Source organism: Pipistrellus kuhlii, unplaced genomic scaffold, assembly GCF_014108245.1.
Source record: "Pipistrellus kuhlii isolate mPipKuh1 unplaced genomic scaffold, mPipKuh1.p scaffold_m20_p_2, whole genome shotgun sequence".
Taxonomy (NCBI): domain Eukaryota; kingdom Metazoa; phylum Chordata; class Mammalia; order Chiroptera; family Vespertilionidae; genus Pipistrellus; species Pipistrellus kuhlii.
Genome location: NW_023425515.1, coordinates 59136545 through 59158065, shown reverse-complemented (window position 1 = coordinate 59158065; position 21521 = coordinate 59136545). Strand labels below are relative to the sequence as shown.

The window sequence follows — 21521 nt, the reverse complement described above, 5'->3', positions numbered from 1 at the left end:
CCCATGAACATGGGTGTGAGCTGGAGAGGGTCAACAGGGAAAAAAGGGGAACATCTGTATTACTTTCAACAATAAAGATAAAAACTTTTTTTTAATGATGTTGACCTGTGCAGTAGAGGCAAAGCCCCCCTGTTCTGTCCAGCACACTCACTCGGAAAGCACCCGTGGGAACACGGCTGCTCGAGTCCAGGAGGTGAGGATTACAATTAGAGCATTCCTCTGACTACTGACTTCTGACCAAATTATTGGGTAACAAAACAGAAAGACAAAAATTTCAAAACTATTGTGGGCCAAAAAGTGATAGAAATATAAGGGATCGTTAGATGCTGCTCAGTATTCTGTAGATGGTGTGGACTCAGGGCTCATGATACCTCAGGATGGCCTCTGACTGACTCCCTCCACAGAACCCAAGACCCTCACATCTGGGCCCGTCAGTATTTGCACACAGCTGGTGCCACAGTATCATGTACTTGTATACATCCAATTTTTGGAGATTTGCTTTTTAATATGGTTTTGTCTCTTTAGATGGATTTTTAATTCTTTGAATTCATAGAGGTCATGAACCCTTCTTCATTTAAATCCCTGCATGTTCTGAGTAGTGTTGGCCAATGAATGTTATATAATAAACTAGAGACTTGGTGCACAAATTTGTGCATGGGTGGGGGCCTGGGGCCTGGGGGGGAGGGGGGATGCTAGCCAGCCAAGGGGAGGGACCTCACAAGGTTGGCTGTGGAAGCACACTGACCACCAGGAGGCAGCTCCTGCATTGAGCACCTGCTGCCTGGTGGTCAGTGCACATCATAGTGACTGGTCGACCAGTTGTTCCAGTTGTTTGGTCCTAATGGCCATTTAGGCTTTTATATATATAGATTATTGCTGAATTTACTAATTAGCCTTATAACAAATTCCCTGAGGACAGGGACTTTATCTTGTATACATGCTATGTATAGGTACATGATCAAGTCAGAAACAAAAGTGAGATTATCTTTCATGCTTCTGTCTCACTGTATCCTGTTTCCATAGCCAATCTAAGTCCTATCTGTGGGCCTCAGGCTTTCCTTACTTTCTCCATTCCCACTGCCAACTCTCAGCTTCACTCTTCAGATCAAGAATCTTCACGGGAGGATCCAAGATGGCTGCGCCCAGGTGAACACCTAGCCGCAGCAGCACACAACAATTTCAATAAAATACAACTAAAATATAAAATGGACATTGCCCAGAACTACAGGAAGGTTGACTGACTGGAAATTCTACAGCGAGAAGCAAGGAGAAAACCAGAGGGAGGCGCGGAAGTGCTGGAAAAGCCCAAGGTACGGAGACGCGGCGCGCTGAGAGGACGGAGCCGGAGAGGAGGGGGAGGCGCAGTGCCTGGCGGGCGTTCCCTAGCGGAAAGGAGATAAAACTTCGACTGTGCTGGGCCCCCGACTGCTCTGAACCCCAGTTCTAGGCCAGACCCTGGGGACTCAGGCTCAGCCACAGGGAGCCGGGCTGTAAGGCGGAACCCCGGGGAAGTGGTGAAAGGAGGTCCCGGCGGCGTGCACACTGTGCGCAGAGAAGAGACGGTCGGCTGTGCCGCGGGATTGCCCTGACGGGAAGGAGACTGGGGCTCCAGACTGCTCCAAATGCCACCTCCAATTCCACTTCCAACTGAACTGAACCCCAATACCGGGCTCATTGGGGGAGAGCATAGACTGTTTGGCAGCAGGCGAAAATCGAGGGCACCTTTCTTTCAGAGGCGCCGGCAGCGAGCACTGAAGGACCCGCATAGGGCGGGGCTGATGGAAGCCAAAGCTGCAGGCTCCACCCTGAAACCCCGTCCCATCTGTAACTGAGAAATGAGACAACAAAATAGATCACAAACGAAAGAAATGGAGGACAAAAAGCGTCTGGATATAGAGTTCAAATCTACGCTTATAAGGTTTTTCAAGAATTTCCTAGAAAAGATGGATAAGGCCTATGAGGATATGAAAAGAGATCAACTAGAATTAATAAGGAGTCATCAAGAAATGATAAGGGATCAACAAGAAATAAAGAACACATTGTCTGAAATAAAAAATATTTTACAGAGTCCTAAAAACAGAAGGGAAGATCGCAAGAATCAAGTCAAAGATTTGGAACATAAAGAGCCAGAAGACACTCCTCCGAAGAAGCTAGAAGGCAAGAGAATCCAGAAAATTGAAGATAATGTAAGAAACCTCTGGGACAACTTCAAGCGAACCAACATCAGAATTATGGGGGTCCCAGAAGATGAGAGAGAGCAAGATATCGAAAACATACTGAAAGAAATAGTGACAGAAAACTTCCCCCACCTGGTGAAAGAATTAGACTTACAAGTCCAGGAAGCGCACAGAACTCCAAACAAAAGGAATCCAAAGAGGACCACACCAAGACACATCATACTTAAAATTCCAAGAGCAAAAGACAAAGAGAGAATATTAAAAGAAGCAAGAGCAAAGAAGGTAGTTACCTGTAAAGGAGCACCTATACGATTGTCAGCTGATTTCTCAACAGAAACCATGCAGGCCAGAAGGGAATGGCAAGAAATATTCAAAGTGATGAATAGTAAGAACCTACAGCCAAAGATAATCTATCCAGCAAAGCTATCACTCAGAATCGAAGGTCAGATAAAGAGCTTCACTAATAAAAAAAAGCTAAAGGAGTTCATCAACACCAAACCAGAATTATATGAATTGCTGAAGGGGGTTCTTTCAGAAGAGAAAGTAAACAAAGATAAAAATTATGAACAACAAATACGTAACTATCAACAAGTGAATCTAAAAACCAAGGAAATTAAAAAAAAAAATCTGATGAACAATAGTAACTGTTGAATATAATAGAATCAGAGGTATGGAAGGGGAGTGAACTGACGATTCTTGGGGAAAAGGGGAGAGGAGGGCGTGGGAAGAGACTGAACATAAACTGTGCACCTATGGATGAGGACAATGGGGAGTGGGGAAAGGGCAGAGGGCGGGGTGGGAACCTGGTGGAGGAGAGCAATGGTGGGGGGGGAAAAAAGGAACATTTGTAATAATATGAACAATAAAAATATTAAAAAAAAAAAAAAAAGAATCTTCACAATAGTTGTCAATGGGAGAGGGGTGGGTGAAAAAGGTGAAGGGATTTAGAAGTAAAGATTGGTAGTTATAAAATAGTCACAGGGATATAAATTATAGTACAGGGAATCCTATATAATAAAGAGATAATATGAAAATTGACCCTCACACTGTCACACAAGATGGCCGCTCCATGTGGTCAAAGATGGCCACCACAAGATGGTCAGCAAAGGAGGGTAGGTGTGGGTGATCAGGCCAGTAGGGGAGGGCAATTAGGGGCAACCAGGCCATCAGGGGAGGGCAGTTGGGGGTGATTGGGACAGTAGGGGAGAGCAGTTGGGGGAGACTGGGCCTACAGGGGAGAGCAGTTAGGGGCAACCAGGCCAACAAGGGAGTGCAGTTGGGGGTGATCGGGCTGGCAGGGGAGCAGTTATGCATTGATAAGGCTGGCAGGGGAGTGATCAGGCAGGCAGCCAGGCAAGCAGTTAGGAGCCAGCAGTCCCGGATTTGAGAGGGATGTCCCACTGCCCATTTAGGGATGTCTGATCCCTGTGGGATCAGGCCTAAACCAGCAGTCAGACATCTCCCAAGGGGTCCCAGATTGGAGAGGGTGCAGGCTGGGCTGAGGAACACCCCCTCCCTCAGTGCACAAATTTCACGCACCAGGCCTCTATTATAGTCAATAATATTGTAATACTGTGTATGGTGTCATATGGGTACTAGGTTTATCAGGGTGATCACTTTGAAAGGTGTATAAATGTCTAATCACAGGGTTGTACACCTGGAATTAATATGATATTGTATATCAATGGTAATTTAAAAATAAAAAAATAAAAATTTTAAAGAGAATCTTCTAAAGCTCCATACTCACCTCCACTTGTAATCTCAATGTCCTATTAGGTCTGGTCTACCCCCTGCTAGGTTGGCCCAGTCTCAGCCTCCTACTGGGAGCCCTCTGCATCCGCAGGTGCTGTGAAGTGGGCCCTGCACCTGTCAGTTCCATCCTGCCTACTCACCTCCAACAGGCAGGGCAAGGGCAGGGCAGACTTGTGCTTGGATCACGATCTTTCTAGAAACGCTCTCATAAAGAACTACTGCTGTGTGAGCCCCAAACCCAGTTCCCCCCCCCCCCCCCCCCTCACTGCCTCACACAGCATAATCGAACAGATGCTCCTCACAAGAAGCCAAAGACACCAGGAGCGCCCCTCAAGCTGTGTTACTGATAAGAGCATATCTAGGAACACCTGCTTCTAAGGAGCACAGAGTAGAAAATAGCCAAGGGACACGTTTCATCAAGGGGCCAATGGCCATGAAGGGGTCCCATAAGATCTATAATAATTCAAAGGGTGTTCTCCAGATTCATCTTCCAGAGAGCTGGAGCTCACCTCAGTAAAGGCAGCTTCCATGAGGGGTGGGCAGAGAAGACAGCAGAAGTTTGGCTTCAAAGAAAGGATCAAAACAAAAGTGGGTAAAGAGGCTGCGTGAAAGGGAGGGGCCCTTGAAAATGAGAACCAGTGGATTCGGAATGCTTTGATGCTGAGGATGAGGACCTAAGGAAGCAGCAGCTGATGCTATGAGAAAGATGACTGATGGAGACAGACAGCTGAGCAGAAGGAAGAGACAGACTCCCAGTCACACACAAATCTGGAAGTTTTGTCATGGGCTGGAAAGTATTGAATGTATATCTATACTTCACCTCCAAGTGTTCAATTAGATACTTGCATCTCTCTGGCATTTATCTCTGTTTGTTATTTGAATTATCATTTGTGTTATGCATTCCACTATTTTTGCAGAATAGCAACAGAGCATTCAATGTGGAAAGACCTGCATGATCATGGGGAAGTCACTGAACCTCCGTAAGCCCCAGATTCCTTGTCTGAAAAGTGGGATGATAATATTATTAATGAAACAATATTGCACAGAGATGCCATCCGTGAAAGCTGTGGTTGGAGTCACTGAATTGAGAATGCCTTGGAATGAAGACTGCTGTGCCTCTCACGTGACCCCACAAGGCTACACGTGGTGTTGGCACTTCCCTGGCTGGACCGCAGAACAATCAATCAAAGAAGATGGATTTTTTCCTAAGTTACTGAAGGCATACCCCGATGACACCAATTCCTGCGCCACCAATACTTCGCAGGTACATCTGTTCCTTGGTTTTCAAATCCAGAAAGATCAGCTGGTTCCCGGCAATGTATAGGACGGTCTGGCTGTCCAGAAGCTGTAGGTTGGCCCGCTTTTTGCAGTCGTAGCCAAAAGAATGTCTGAAGAGAAACTGCTAAGGAAAAGAAGTAACACTATAGAACCATCCTAGAGACAAGAAAAGTGACATGAAATAAATATTTTTTTTAAATCCATGTTCTTGGGTAAAGATTTGGGGTTGACATAGTTGAATTTCACTCTGAAACTCAGAATTTTTAAAAATCTATTTCTAATGCAATTTAAATTAGGTGGGAGGGAAATCCTCAAACTTAAATTAGGTGGGGGGGAAATCCTCAAACTCTGATTTAGATAATATTTTAAATATCTTAGGGAATTCATGAGTAGCTTGTCAAAGTGCATAAGCCCAAGCCCCTCTGCACATGATTATAAGTCAAGAAAGTTATCAGAATATAACCGGGACTAATAATTAGTGACTCTCCATTTGCAAACATAGACTCTCCACATGCCATCCCATTTGCAAACATAGGCTAGGAGAATGCAGAGAGCATAACTTTTGTCAGTAATTTATCCAAAGACAAGACAAAACAAAACAATACAAACAAAAAAACAAAAAAACACAACACCAAAAATCCCAAACAACAAGCACTCAAGAGAGAGAACTCCAGGTTATGAGATTCCAGGTGAAATTCGTTTTAGTTACTTCTGGGATGGAAACAGAGTTAGAAACTATATCAACATGTTGTATCTCTATGTAAAAAGCAAAACTGAGTCAGGAGGTACACCACCCTACCACTGTAAGCACACCTTTCATGAGAGGCCAGTCCGTGATCTAGGCCATCCATGTGGACATAACCACTGCCCATTTGAAGGCTAAGGACCTCCATCTCCAGGAAACCATCTCCTAACTATCTGCCTTGCAAACCTAACACCATAAAGCGATGTAAACACTAAACCCCCTTGTCAGTCACCCCCACCCTGACATTTCTTCACAGTTTGTTATGCCCCAGTCCAATTAAAACTTGTTCTTTTGTGTCCCACTTTTTCAGGGTTGTCTTCTTAGAAAACTCATCTCCTATTTATATACATAAAACCCTAATATGCAAAGAGACCTAACAGCAGAACAACTGAATAACCAAACAACCAAACAACCAGTCACTCTGACATTCGCTGACCAATATCAACATGTTGTATCTCTATGTAAAAAGCAAAACTGAGTCAGGAGGTACACCACCCTACCACTGTAAGCACACCTTTCATGAGAGGCCAGTCCATGATCTAGCCATCCATGTGGACATAACCACTGCCCATTTGAAGGCTAAGAACCTCCCAGGAAACCATCTCCTCACTATCTGCATGCAGATAGATAGGGGGGTGCATGCAGAACATGGCAGGCATTGGAAGTGATGGGATGGTGGAGCAGGGGAGGTGGGGGGGCAAGGGGGGGGGGGCGCCAGACCAAGGCAGAGCACCAGTCGCTGTCATCAGGGAAAGCCTCTGGTGGTTACTGAAAATTCTTTGCTACCGCACGCACCGTGGTCTCACTGTCACCTGCTGCCAGCGCTGGCCCTGCTCACTACAACCAGCGCCAGAGCTGCCACTTGCCCCCACTGCCAGCGCCTGGCACTGGTCCCAATCACTGGGCACCATCAGTGGGTGCAAACAGCGACTGCCGGCCCTGATCACCCCTGAGGGCTTCTCCACCTCCTCCTGCTCCAGAGGGGCAATCGGGGCAGTAGCTGCTGCTGGCACCACTTGCACCTTCTGCTGGCACCAGCCTTCGTCAGCAGGTGTGAGCGGGGCAGACAGGGGACCAGGGGCAGTAACTTATTGGCCGAGGAGGTGAAAGGGGTGAGAGGCTTTCTGCTCCCCTGCACACCATGTCTCACGGAAGAAAGCTGGTAAAGCATCATTTCTCCATACAGTTACTTGGTATCAAACAAAAGCTTAGTTTAAATTAAGATCATGCATTTCTAAGATTCTAAGGGCCAAGCTTCTTATAAGTACCTAAGATAGGGGTTGGCAAACTTTTCCTTAAAGGGCCAGGTAGTAAATACTTTAGGCTTTGTGGGCCAGATGGGCTCTCCTGTAACTATTTGATTCTGGCCTTACAATGTAATGGCAGCCATAGACAAAATGTAAATGAATGAAAGTGCCTATGTTCCAATAAAACCTTATTTAGGAAAACAGGTGGGAGGCCAGATTTGGTTCGTGGGGCTGTAGTTTGCCAACCCCTGACCTAAGAAGCTGAAATGCCAAGTATACGATATGTAACTGGAGTGGATACACAAGTATGATAAGTTCCAGTGGTAAGTCTGAATGCGGAGTCACAAAAGGCATGGAAACCATATCCGTATAATCATAAAAGAAGTTGTCTGATATTTTCTTCTTAACTTCCTCTTCTGCCTCTTCTGGAGCTGAACCAGAGGAATCCATAAACCGAGAGTCTAAAAAATTAAAATATTATAGCTCAGAAGAGTGTTTGGTGAAACCTGGCCCACAATACTCTAGCAGTAAGTACCACTACTGGCCCGAACACAGGCTGCCACTCACCAGAGAAAGAACCGGCATGCCTGTGTGCATTGGGGAAAGCCAAGCTTGGCTCATGATTCTCGGTCTCAAAGAGCACCTCCCAATCAGTTCCGAGGGAGAGTTACTGTAATGGATCTAGGGTAGATCACTGCTTAGACCATCCCACTCTCTAGAAGCCAGGGCGGGAGCGCTCTCTCTGTGAGCCTCAGAAATGGAGAATACACCCACAGAGCTACTAACCCACCGTACTGTATATGTCCCATGCTTCTCCTTTGGCCACCTTTACACATCCTGCACATTTTTCTTTCTATGGATTACTAGTCTTTCTGTTCAATTTGGGCAATTTATCTTTAAAACAGTGGCAATTACTGATACAAAACTAATAATACCTCCAGTGGTTTCCTTGTAATAATCTTTAAAGGAACTGGAACTTCCTTCCCAATCTTCCTCTTCTGATTCCTCATCCTCTAAATATGATTCTCCGCCTTCAGACAGTGTTTCATCTGTGTCTTCTAAGAGTCTATCTTCTTTTGTAATAGCTATTAAAAATAATTTGTTTTAATAACTTCTAAATTTTAATTAAACATTTTATTTTCAAAGTGGGTACTACTTCCAATTTATTTGTGCTCTAAAGTTAATAAATTTTAATACTCAAAATTTTCTAGAAAAATCGTTTTATTTGGTCATTCTTGTAACTTTACACACACATAAAAAAAGCCTTTCCTGTGAATTAATCTCCATTTTCACTTCATTTTCAGTCTATTTCCCATAACAGCATACTTATAAGAAATAAAAGATGTTTTTAAAAAGACTGGCTAGTGTGCTAACATTAATTCAATTCTTTTTTTTGCCAATATATAATATTATTAATATATAGTTGTTTATTCTTATATAGTTGTTTCAGAAATTATTATATACTAGAGGCCTTTTGCATGAAGATTTGTGCAATAGGCCTTCCTTCCCCTGGCTGCCGGCACTGGTTTTCCTCCAGCACCCAGGACCTGGGCCGCAGCAGAGTGAAGCCTTCAGCTTTCAGTGGAGCCAAGGCTTCAGCCTTTAAGCTTGGCTCCAGCTACAGCAGAGTCTTCAGTCTTCAGTCTTCACTCCATGTCTGCATATGCAAATTAACCCACCATCTTTGTTGGGTTAATTTACATACTCACTACTGATCGGCTAGTGGGCATCACGGAGGTATGGTCAATTTGCATCTTTCTCTTTTATTAGTGTAGATATCCTCAACTTTTCACAGTTTACTTAGTTAATATTATAATACAAAATGTCTTTTTTGTTTCTATATTTATTTTAGAGAGGAAGGAAGGAGAGTTGTCTATGTGCCAGGAGTTGGTGATAAAAGGATTAAAACACAGGCTCTGCTCTTCGAGGACTAAGGGTTTAGGAAATTCAACACGTAAACCATTCCTGTTGCGTAAACTTAGGTACGTACTCCTTAAAATTATTTTAGTTAGATTTAATAATCCAACACCAAGTGAACGTATAACCTTTACTTACATCTTGAAAAAGTTTTTGAGGACTCCCGAGATCGACTTCCACTGCTCTTTGACCTCTCTGATCTCCCCATCTCAGTATCTTGATCATCTGGCTCTGTCATTTTCTCTGTAAGTGCAACAGTGAGACAGGGTAAGGGTTAAAGCTGTAAGACAAAAACCATTTGCAGGTTTTCCCCCTAACAAATTCCACAAGCACCAGACACCAAGTGTGTGATGACAATCCTCCTCCTACGTGGCGTCCTAGAACACTCCACCAGCCGGAAGGCATGCCACCTTCAGAAACCCCTGCAGAACAGCAAGTAGAGGCCCATGTTCCCTCTCTCCAGGCAAACTTCTCACCGTGCTGCCCTCTGGTTTCCAAAGGTCCGCAGGGATACACCCCCCAAGTCCATCTTGTCCCTAAATGTTCCACCATTAAAATGAGCCCTCTGCCAGCTTCCTATAGTTCATATCCCCCTCTTCCTCTTCCCATCGAGTTACCCTAGTGTTACTAATCAATTTCAGTTTAAAAATATTTGTTGAGGGGCACTACCATGTGCCAAGTCTTACGTTAGACACTAACCTATCGCATTGAATTAAGGAGAGTGACCCCTAACTTTGTGGCGCTTGTTTAGAAAGATAGATATTAAAAAATAAAAAATAAAAAAAAATAAAAAAAAAACATTGAAATGTAATGAATCCTACAAAAAGGAGAGAATGGGGTGTTGTGAACATATTATATAGCAAGAAGATTAAGCCATGTCTGGGGATTAAGGAAGAGGTGCTTACAACCACAGGTGATGAGTAGGAGTTGGCCATGCTTAGAAAGGAAAGGAATATGTTAGGCAGATAGAACTTCAGAGAGAGGGCTGTGTCTGTGAACGGCAGAAAGTAGTCTATTGGCCAGAGTAGGACAGTGAAAGGGACACTGAAGAGGAGGCAGGTGGCAGATCATGAAACTGTCTCCAAGCTTTGCTAAGGAATTGGGAACTTCTAAGTTAATTGAAAGCCCATGAAGGATTTTAAGGAGATGAGTGTCTCTTGTCTTCTCTCTGTTGCAGCTCTTCGTGTGAAAACACCTTCTAGACCTCCCTTCTAAGTCCTTCACTTTTCCACACAATCTTCTGGGACATGGCTGGCAAGTAGTTCTATTTGGATCACACTTATTGTTAGATTCGGGTTTAAATCCCAGTTCTGCCACATAACTAGCTAATTAAACTTTACACCAATTCCTCCAACTGTAAAATGAAAACTAAGAAAAAGCTAACTTATAAGGCTTGCCAGGAGAATTAACTGAACTCATGTATCATTATACCTCCCTCGTCACTAAAGAAAGACTAGTATGCTAAAGCAGATGTGATACATATACCGCCTGATCAGTGGGGAGTGCTGACACCTCCCTTCATCTGGACATTAGGTTCATTCCAGATGTTTTCTTGCAATGACATCACAATGATGCTGTCTCTTGATTTGGGGGAACAATAGTATATTTCCCAAATGCTTTTACTATAAACGATTATCAAGAAAGATGTGTCCAAGATGATACTCATTTTATTAAATGTGTGTTTAATACCTTGAAGTCATTTTTCTGGGTTACCAATATGATGTTTTACCTTTTAAAGAAAAAGAAGAGGGGAAAAAAAGAGAGAGTTTTTTTTTCCTTTTCTCTTTTTGGTTGTTGTTCTCTCATTCCTTCCTTATTTTCTCTCACTGGATTGTAGAATATATGTAGAATATATAAAAATCAAATGACAGAAAAGTTTTAAGTAGCAAGAGCATTTAAACTCCAAATTCTATCATCCAAACTTGTTTCTTCAAGTTTGGCTACTCAGGCTTGCTTTCTGTGTTTATATAAGTCACTGATTTAAAAATAATAAATGATGATAAATTAAAAAAATAATTGGCAATGTCAGTTATTGCAGCTTGGTTACAGATTGTCTTGTACTTAGGTAAACTTGTTCAGATAGCCACAAACATACTTAAATGCTGTTTTCTTCCTTGCTTTCAAGGTTCTTCATAATTTAAATCAATTCAGTTCCCAAAATTGAGCATATTTATATACAAACTAAAGGCCTGATGCATATAATTCGTGCAAGGGCCTTGGCTCCCTGCCACCACCGTGGCTGATTCTGCCCCAGCCCCTACCTGCCACCCGCCACCACGGGAGGGGGGAGAGGGAAAAGAGGGGGGCCTCTGCTGCCTCTGTCTTGGACCCTGCCCACCACAGCTTTGTCTAGAAGGAAGGACATCCGGAAGGACATTCGGTCTAATTAGCTTACTATGCTTTTACTATTATAGATGGTATTATGCTAAGCATGGAAAGGATACAGAGATGAGCAATAAAGAGCCCCTGACCTTCAACAGTTGTAATCTAAGAAGTAGAAATTGACAATTCTCTTTAAATATAGCCTCAGAATCAGCTTCTCTTCTAAATCACTGATCCAGACCCATCCGAGGTTGACCAGAACAGGATGGTCAGGGAATCATGATTGACCTGGGGATGACAGATAAAGATTTCCTTGATAAAAATTAACATTACAGTGTTGGCAAGAAACTAAACTACTCTTTAAGTTGTCATGATGCACGCCCCAAATAAGGAGAAAGATAGGCAATGGGCTTGCCAATCAAGCTGAACTAATGATTATTGTAAAGGTCTTCATGTTTTTGTCTGCAAGTGTCAATAACAATTTAGTTTATAAACATACTTAGGGTTCTATTGCTGTTGTACAAATTTAGCAGCTTAAAATTACACCTGTTCATTATCTCTTTGGTTGCTTTCTTGCCTGCTGTAGGCCAGGAACTGGTAGTCTAAGCTTCCACAGGCCGCCTGCACTCTCTGGCTCATTACCCCCCAAAGCTAGCAATGGTAGGTCAAGTAGCTATCAGAGATTTAAAACTCATTTTCTTTCCTGTTTCCCACCAATGAGATCATTTCCTACCCTTTAGTCTTCTCTTTTCTAAATATATTTAACATACTATAATCAAATGTTAACTGGATATATGTGTCCTATTTAATAAAATAGTAATATGCAAATTGACCATACCTCTGCCACGCCCACAAGCCAATCGGGAACAAATATTCAAATAAACCCAACAAAGATGGTTGTAGCCACAGAGAACAGGAGGAAGGCTTGAGTTTCCCCAGCAATGGAGGAAGCCAAGCTTTCTGCCTGCCCTTGCTGGTCTAGGCCTCCACTCAATGCTACGAAGTTTCAATTACGGAAGGTAAATAAATTCCAACAGAAATGGCTGCAGCCATGGAGCAACAGGAGGCTTGTCTCTGCTCCAGGCTACAAAGTTTCAATTGTAGAAGATATATAAATCCCAGATACCGGGGCCTCCGCTAGGGTTGCGAGGGGGCATGGCCAGACTTCAATCAACTATTGGCCCCTGGCCCAGGCCACCCCACATCCCAAGGGAACCCCCACCCTGATCTGGGACACCCTTCAGGGAAAACCAGCTGGCCCCCACTTGTACATCAAGCCTCTATCCTATCTAATAAAAGAGTAATATGCAGATTGACCATCACTCCAACACACAAGATGGCTGCCCCCATGTGGTCAAAGATCTTGCCCCCATGTGGACACCAGATTGCCACCACAAGATGGCCAGCAGGGGAGGGCAGTTGGGAGGGACCATGCCTGCAAGGAAGGGCAGTTGGGGGTAATCAAGCCCACAGGGGAGGGCAGTTAGGGGTGACCAGGTTGGCAGAAGAGGGAGGTTGGGAGTGACCAGGCCTGCAGGAAAGGGCAGTTGGGCAGAACCCAGGCCTGCAGGGGAGAGCACTTGGGGGGGTCCAGGCCTGCAGGGGAAGGCAGTTAGGGGTGACCAGGCATGCAGGGGAGGGAAGTTAGGAGTGACCAGGCCTGAAGGGGAGGGCAGTTAGAGGCAAATGGCCTGACAGGGGAGCAGTTAGGCATCAATCAGGCTGGCAGTAAAGTGGTTAGGGGATGATCAGGCTGGCAGGCAGAAGCAGTTAGGGGCAATCAGGAAGGCAGACAGGTGAGCAGTTGGAGCCAACAGTCCTGGATTGTGAGAGGGATGTCTGACTGCCCGTTTACGCCCAGTCCTTGCAGTATTGGGCCTAAATAGGCAGTCAGACATCCCTGGAGGGGTCCCAGATTGGAGAGGTGCAGGCTGGGCTGAGGGACACACACCCCCTTCATGCACAAATTTCGTGCACTGGGCCTCTGGTATTCTAATAAAGAGCCTGTAAGTCCTAATAAATTGGTGTCAAAAGTGCCATACTTTATTCTGTGCTACTATAAAGAATATGGTCTTTGCCCTGGCAAGTGTGGCTCAGTTGGGCATCATCCTATGCACCAAAAGGTTGTGAGTTTGATTCCCAGTCAAGGCATACACCCAGGTTTCAGGCTCCAGTCCCTAGCAGGGTGCATGCAGGAGGCAGCCGATCAATGTTTTGCTTACACATTGATGTTTCTCTCCTCTCTCTTTCTCCTTTCCTCTCTGTCTAAAAATTAGTAAAAATATATTTTAAAAAAGAACATAGTTCTTAAGCAGCTACTATGTAAAGTTTACTACCATGTAAAAACTTTAATATTATAACCCAGTTAATGTCAGATTATGTACAGTGTAAAAGGAAATGCTGGGACCCAGGACTTTACCTGGTGTTTTGAACTAATTCAAAATACTAAGATCCTTTCTTTGCTTTTCTGGATCACAAATATTGTCTGAAGAATTTGTAAAAAGCAGTTGAGCAGGTTGGGTGGGAGGGGCTCCTGAGCACCTGGAGATTAGCAGTACATAGCAGTTGGTGAACTGGTTTGGCTCGGTGGATGGAGTGTTGGCCTGCGAACTGAAGGGTCCCAGGTTCAATTCTGGTCAAGGGCATCTACCTTGGTTATGAGCATATCCCCAGTGGAGGGTGTGCAGGAGGCAGTTGATCAATGTTTCTCTCCCACCAATGTTTCTGACTCTCTATTCCTCTCCCTTCCTCTCTGTAAAAAATATCAATAAAATATATTTATATTTTTTAAAGAAATGGAATAGGGTGGTTTTTTGTTGTGTGTGTGTGTGTGTGTGTGTGTGTGTGTGTGTGTTTGGGGGGTGGTGTTTTGTTTTGTTTTGTTTTGTTTTGTTTTAGAATGAATGGATTGGGAAATTGTATTATAAACTGATGAAGCTTTGGAACCCAGACAGATTTATAAGTAAACTTCGTTTTATAAGTAAAATTGGGATGATACATTTTCTGGCAGTTATTGTATTAAATAAGATCTTTTATTTTATAGTTATCAATTCTAGCTGCACCTCAAAATCACTTGAAAAACTTTTTACTCCATTCCATTCTCGAGGTCTTGCTCCCTATGTAATCCTTTTGTGCAGCCAGGGATAAACACCAGGGTTAAGGTCCATGAGTTTATGTAAGGCATCTGGTAGATATTTAAAACTGGTAGTTAATTTTACTATAATTACTTCATATTCTCTCTAATACAGCTAGGCCCAATAAATACAATCATGGAAACGTTACCTAGTGCAACCTCCACCCCTCACCCCCAATATAAGTCACACATCTACAGCACGGAGCCTGGCACCATTGGAAAAGGAGTCTGGTGTGTTGGTCAGGCTGAGAGTATTGGCTAGAGTCAGACTGAATGGGTTTGAAGTCAGGCTCTCCTCTTAACAGTCGTGAGGTATTAAGTATTTAACTTCTCTGTGCCTCAGTGTTCTCCTCCATAGAGTGCAGTACTTGCTCCATAAGGTTGCTCTGAGATGTCGAGTTAATACAGTAAAGCTCTAAGAACAGCACATAGGCCCTTGGTAGGTAAAATGGCTGAATGGATGAATGTATCAATTCCTGAATAAATGAACAAATGAAGGGAAGAGCCATTGAAGTACAGTATCGTCCATCTTGTATAAAACTGCTGTTTGAATTCTCTGCTATTGTTAGATAGTTCTTTGTTCTGTAAACTCTGTTATTTTTAGACAGTCTCAATTCTATAAAATAACTTTCAGTTTGAATACTAGAAAAAGATAAAAACTTATCTAACCTTGCAAGCTAGCCATCTCACATAATGGACTAATATTGATAATAATTCCCATATTCTTATGCCAAATATTTGTTCTTTATGTATCCAAGATTACAAACTGTCTGTAACAATAACTCACACAGCACTCTTTGTAATATCTGCAAACAAAAAAGCTCAAAAAGTATAAATACGAGAAACTTCCTATATGTGTTGCTCAGAGATTTGGAAGAGGTACCTCTCTCTGTGCCTCACGCAATAAAGGACTCCTAATTAATTGGCTCAGTAAGGTGTCTTGTATTTCACTGGCTGATTTACGACACCAGCAGCTTCAACTTCCACATTTCCGGTAAGAGGGTATGTGCATCCTATCAATGCTCAGCTCTAGTTCTTCGTCAGTTCATTTTATATTAAGCTGAAATCTTCCTCCCTGCAACTTGAATCTATTGGACCTTATTCTTCTGGGGATGGAGAACAAGTTTTTCTGTGTATCATAGCCATTCAAATACATGTGACTGGCTCACTTTTCTCCCCAGACCTTTTTTCTCAACTAAAGCATCTCAGTTCTTTAAATTATTCCTCACTAACGTGGCTTTAACTCTTTTTAGAATCTTGATTCCCAACACATCATCATAGTTACCAACTAGGTAACCCTTACTTGTGTCCTTAGCCAAGTCCTATCTTATACAACTGAACTAGCTGGGTTTGGGAATCTATTTGCAACTATCTTAAATCCACTTTCATTAGATTCAGGCTTATTAGTCCAGCCTTTGGTGAATTCTGCTAACCAACTCGTTTAGGTAGACTTTCAAGTTTTGAGTCAACCCTGAGGCAATGTAAAGAAAAAAGAGAATCAGTGGGGATGCTGCTGGAAAAAAATGTTATCTGGGAGCCAGATGAAAGGTTCCTCAAGGTGACATTACTCGAATTCATTCACTAGAGTTCAGGGTCGGTCCTCCTTCTCACAAGCTCAAACACAAGCTCAGCAGTGTGCTGGAGCTGGTCATGCTAAGACCCATAGAGATGATTGCATAAAAGCAAACACTCAGCGTTTACAAGGGATAACACGACCATGGAGAGAATAATAGCTCGTGTTGTTGTTTTTTAATGTTTTCCATGTGCCAAGCATAGTTCGAAGGATTCTACACACACAGTTTCATCTATTTCTCAAAATGACTCTGTCAGGTGCATTTTAAGGTGAAAAAGCAGAGCAGTTACTCTTTGAATCCTTCCCTCTCACCCCATTGGTTTGCTAGTCCTGTCGCCACGGGTGCAGTTCTTAAGCCTTTAGAATGCCTTTCCACCGCAGGTCTGGTCTTCCTGCCTCAGCTCCACAGCTTCCTCCGGTCTCTCCCACCGCCAGTCCATTCCTTACACCGCCTCCTATATTTCCAAAGCACAGCTTTTAATGTGCCCCTCTTCGTGTACAAAGCCTTAGGCTCCTCACTGCCACAGAATAAAAACTCAGACTCCTTGGCATGGCGCGAAGATCCTTCATTTCAGGATTATAGCTCCTCTCTTGTCACTTCCCCCACCCTAGTTTCTCCTACTCAAAAGTTTTAGTCCATGGCCACCTGGAACAAATCACAATCGACTGGACACCGACTACCTTTATACCACTAAATCTATTTGAATGAAAAAAGTACCAATTGTGCACCGTGTGTGACTCTGTGCTAAGCACTTTCCCTGCATTATCCTATTTAATTGTAACAAGAGCCCATGAGGTTAGTATTGCCATCTTCCTTTTTAGAGATGAGAAAACTGAAGGGCAGAGGGTTCAACTTGCCAACTGTCGCACAGCCAAGTGTGGAGTGGAGTGGGGTGGGGTGGAGTGGCTGTTTCACCTAAGAACCCAGGCATTTGCCCACCTGACTCCCTGCTTCTTCTCAGCCGGGTCTGACTGGGACTCCCGCTGTCCCTGCATGAGCTCCTTACAGGCAGGAGGAACTGTGTCCCTTTGTATCCAGCGTCCAGCTCCATGCCTGCCTAGGCTAGTCACTTCAAATGTATGTCGAACTGATCAGAGGGAGGACAAGGGAAAGAATCTAGGGCAGTGGTCGGCAAACTCATTAGTCAACAGAGCCAAATATCAACAGTACAACGATTGAAATTTCTTTTCAGAGCCAAATTTCTTAAACTTCTTCTAACGCCACTTTTTCAAAATAAGACTCGCCCAGGGCCGTGGTATTTTGTGGAAGAGCCACACTCAAGGGGCCAAAGAGCCGCAAGTGGCTCGCCGCAGTTTGCCGACCACGGGTCTGGGGGACACTGGTTCAAGTCTAAGGGCAATCCAAGTAGGGTTCACTGCTCCCCAACTCGCTAACAGATTGGGGGGGGTGGGAGGTTGTGGGAACTGCCCAGCAGTCTGGGTCCAAACTTACCTAAGGCACCGACCCCACTCCGACCGCACCGCTTAGTCCCCGCAGCCGCCCGAGGTCTCCGTTTACAGCGGTTACCGCGGCAACGCGGCCCCGCCCCCGGGGAGGAGCGGCCTGGAAGCGCATGCGCTATGGAGGGACTTTCTTGGGGGAAATCGGGCTGCGGCGTCCCTGGGCCCCGCGGAGTCCCTCGCCTTTTGCTCCCAGCAATTCCGTGGTCTGTGACTCAGGTGCAAGGCCAAGCAGAAAAGCCCAGCGTCCTACCAGTTTATTATTGTATCATTTACATAATTATTATAATTAGCCTAAGGATAGTTAAGCAGCTTGACCTTTGAATATTTTCAAAGTTCCTGCTAGTAATACGGAATGACCAAAAGATCCCTGGTGGTACCCTACCATCAGCAAAGATACTTCGGGAGGCTGTTTGTTTTGTTTTGTTTATTTAATTGCTTATTTTACCCTGTGTTGTCTCTGTTGGCCTTTAAGAGCACATAGGATTGTACGCTGTGGGCTCCTTGGTGGCCAGACGCTGGGCGGTTGAGCTGTTTGCTCAAGTACTTTGTGGTGCAACCAGAGCGGGAACTGATTTTTAAATACCTAAAGTTATTGATTACAACACGTTTTAAAATGGTGACAATATGGCAATGATATGACAAAGAACTTTGTATCCAGAAAACACAGAGAATTCATAATTCAATTTAAAAAACTGACTATTTTATTGATTTTATACAGAGAGGAAGAGAGGGGGATAGAGAATTAGAAACATCGATGAGAGAGAAACATTGATCAGCTGCTTCCTGCACATCCCCCACTGGGGATGTACTCACAACTAAGGTACTTGCCCTTGACCAGAATCAAACCCGGAACCCTTCAGTCCACAGGCGGATGCTCTATCCACTGAGCCAAACCGGTTTCAGCTACCTAATTTTTTTTAATGGGCAAGGGACTTTGCATGTTTCATTCACATCAGATCGATGAGTGATCAGTAAACACATGGAAAGGTGCTTAATAGGAGACGGCTGGGAGGTGCACACCACAATCCCACAGCCCACACTCACTGAGTGGGTGACACTTTTTGAACTGCCAGCTCCACATGTGGAGGGATGTGGAGCAAGCGGGACTGCATACACTGCTGCTGGGGATGTAAAATGGCACAGCACTTTGGAAAAGCGTTTGGCAGGTTTTTTTTTTTTAAAGTTAAATATATACCATGCCATTTCATATCCAAGGTCTTTACCCAAAATAAACAAAAACTTAAGTCTGTACAAAGCCTCACCTGAATAGCAGCTATATTTATAAGAGAAAAAAACTGGAAATGACCATTGACAGGTGAATGGATAAGTATACAATGGAATGCTACTCAGAAATTTAAAAAGGAAGAAACTGATACACCCAACTTGGGTGAATCTCAATTATAGTGAAAGAAAATAAACACAAAATAGTACATAGCGTGTGGTTCCCCTTATATAGAATGCAAACAAATCTATGATGGCCAAAAGTAAATCAGTGGTTGCCTAGGAGCAAAGGGAGGGATACACTGCAGAGATGAGAGGAATCTTTTGGAGATTATAGAAATGTGTCTTAATTGTGATACTAGTTTTGTGTATTTTTACAATTGCCAAAAGCCAATGAATTGTTCTCTTTAAATGGATGTAGTTTACCATAGATTATTTCTCAATAAAATTGACAAGGAAAACATGGCTGTGTTTCATTTTGTTTATTGACTTCCATAATGTTAGATAACAGCTTTCCAAAAACTTTATACCATGCATTTGTTGGTAACATTCAAGTGTTCTCTTTAGAAAGTATTCTTAAATATATATATTCTTACTATTATTAAACAGTATATCCAGAGTGTCTGAAAATTCAGAGAATATACAATAAAATTATTTTTAAAGAGCATGTTAGTTACATTTTCAAATAATATGTTCAACGTTTACTTCCATCCTCCAAACATCGTTTCAGGTGAAATACCCTGAAATTAAAAGTACTGGGTCCAATTGCTAATCAGAGAAAAACAATTCACTACAGAATGTCTTTAAAAATCTAGAAACAAAGGAAGTGGTGTATTTATTTATACAGTTATCATTTCTGAACATTTGCTGTGAGTTAGGTCCGTGTGTGTGTGTAATTTCACTTAATCCTCACAACTTTATAGGGGGGAAAAATGTATTATCTGACTTCAAATGGGAAAGATGAGATTAATTTGTCCAAGGGAGAGCTCAAGTGGCAGAGATGGCATTTGAATCCAAGCCTTCCCATTGCAATTCTTGTGTCCTTAGCCACTGCACTATGTTAGTTCTTCCCTATAAGTTAGAAGGCCAATAATTACTTTAATAAGAGCTTCAAGTCCTTTACTTCTTACAAGCATTCTGCAGGGGCAATTCATTTTACCATTAGGGCTCAATTTCTTCATGTATAAGGGGGGAGCGGGGGCATTTAACAGCTAACCATAGGTTTACTGTGAGAGTTAAATGAAATAATGGGGATACTGCAGCTTAGTACAGTGCCTGACAGAGTGATGGATCAATAAAAGACAGCCATTATTAGTATGGTGCTTCCAAGCCATACACACTGTAGGATGGCAGCATAGCACAGGCTTTGGAGAAAGACTATCCCTGTTCCCATTCTAGTGCTTCTCCCCTAGTGGATGACCATGAGAGAGGACTCACCTCCATGCACCTCATCTGTAAAATAAGGATAATAGTACTTATCCCCATGGAGGTGTCATGAAGTCACGTAAAGTAGCTAAAACAGTGCCTGGCACTTAGTAAACAATAAATCATTATTAAATTCTGCTAACCCAAGTTACTTCACTATCTACAACTGTGAGTTTAATAACTATTGATCTAGTTTTTCTCCAAGCTACAATTTGGAGAATTATAAATATTATTAAAGTTTGGCAGGTGATTTAGCAGCTTTCTATTACATATTGGAGAAGAAGTCAGATGTTATCCAAAACCTTGACTCTAAACACAAGTAATCCGAGTTTGGAATATTAAAAGTAAATATAAATGTAGTAAATGACAGCCAAATATAGCAGAGTTCACCTCTCAGCAATGCTATAGAACAATGGTTTCCAAATGTGAGTATGCATCAGAATCACAAAAAGAGTTTATTAAAACAGACACCAGAGTTTCTGAGTAGGGCCCAGGAATTTCCATTTCTAACAAGTACCATCCTATCCTATATAATAAAAGGCTAATATGCAAATTAATTGAAGGGGGGAACAACTGGTCACTATGACGTGTGCTCACCACCAGGGGGCAGACACTCAACACAGGAGCTGTCCCCTGGTGGTCAGTGCACTCTCCCAGAGGGAGCACCATTCAGCCAGAAGGCAGATTCGGGGCTGGCAAGTGCAGTGGTAGCAGAAGCCTTTCCCGCCTCCGTGGCAGTGCTAAGGATGTCTGACTGCTGGTTTGGGCCCGCTCCCCACGAGAAGCAGGCCTAAGCCGGCAGTCAGATATCTCTAGAGGGCTCCCAGACTGCAAAATGCACAGGCCAGGCTGAGGTTCCCCCCTACCCCACCCCAGTGCACGAATTTTGTGCACCGGGCCTGTAGTTTCAGAATATATATTCAAGTTCAGTTCTGTTTGCACACTGTAAAAGAAATGTGCCAGGTGATGCTGCTGCTGATGCTGCTGACTAGGGGGTCAGACTTTGAGATCCACTGACGCAGTTGGCTCTGAAAGCTGATAAAGTAATTGACCTGTTAATTAAGTCCAGCCTGGTGTGGCTCAATGATTGAGCATCGACCTATGAACAAGGTCGTGGGCTCAACCCCTAGTGGGGGGGCATTCAGGAGGCAGCTGATCAGTGATTTTCTCTCATCACTGATGTTTCTCTCTCTTCCTCCCTCTCCCTTCTCTAAAATCAATAATATATATATATATATATATATATATATATATATATATATATATA

The 21521-nt window shown here is 43.3% G+C and overlaps 1 protein-coding gene across 1 annotated transcript in view; it reads right to left on the bottom strand.

Annotated features, from left to right (window-relative positions):
* CFAP44 (cilia and flagella associated protein 44) overlaps positions 1-9359 on the bottom strand; it is a 108155-nt gene extending 98796 nt beyond the window's left edge. The window contains exons 1-4 of the mRNA XM_036447219.2: positions 9255-9359; positions 8135-8284; positions 7501-7660; positions 5155-5317 (exon numbers count right to left, since the gene is read on the bottom strand). Of these exons, the coding sequence (XP_036303112.1) occupies positions 5155-5317; positions 7501-7660; positions 8135-8284; positions 9255-9354 (573 nt within the window). The 5' untranslated portion in view covers positions 9355-9359. The remainder of the gene's footprint in view (positions 1-5154; positions 5318-7500; positions 7661-8134; positions 8285-9254) is intronic.
* Between the last annotated feature and the right edge of the window lie 12162 nt (positions 9360-21521).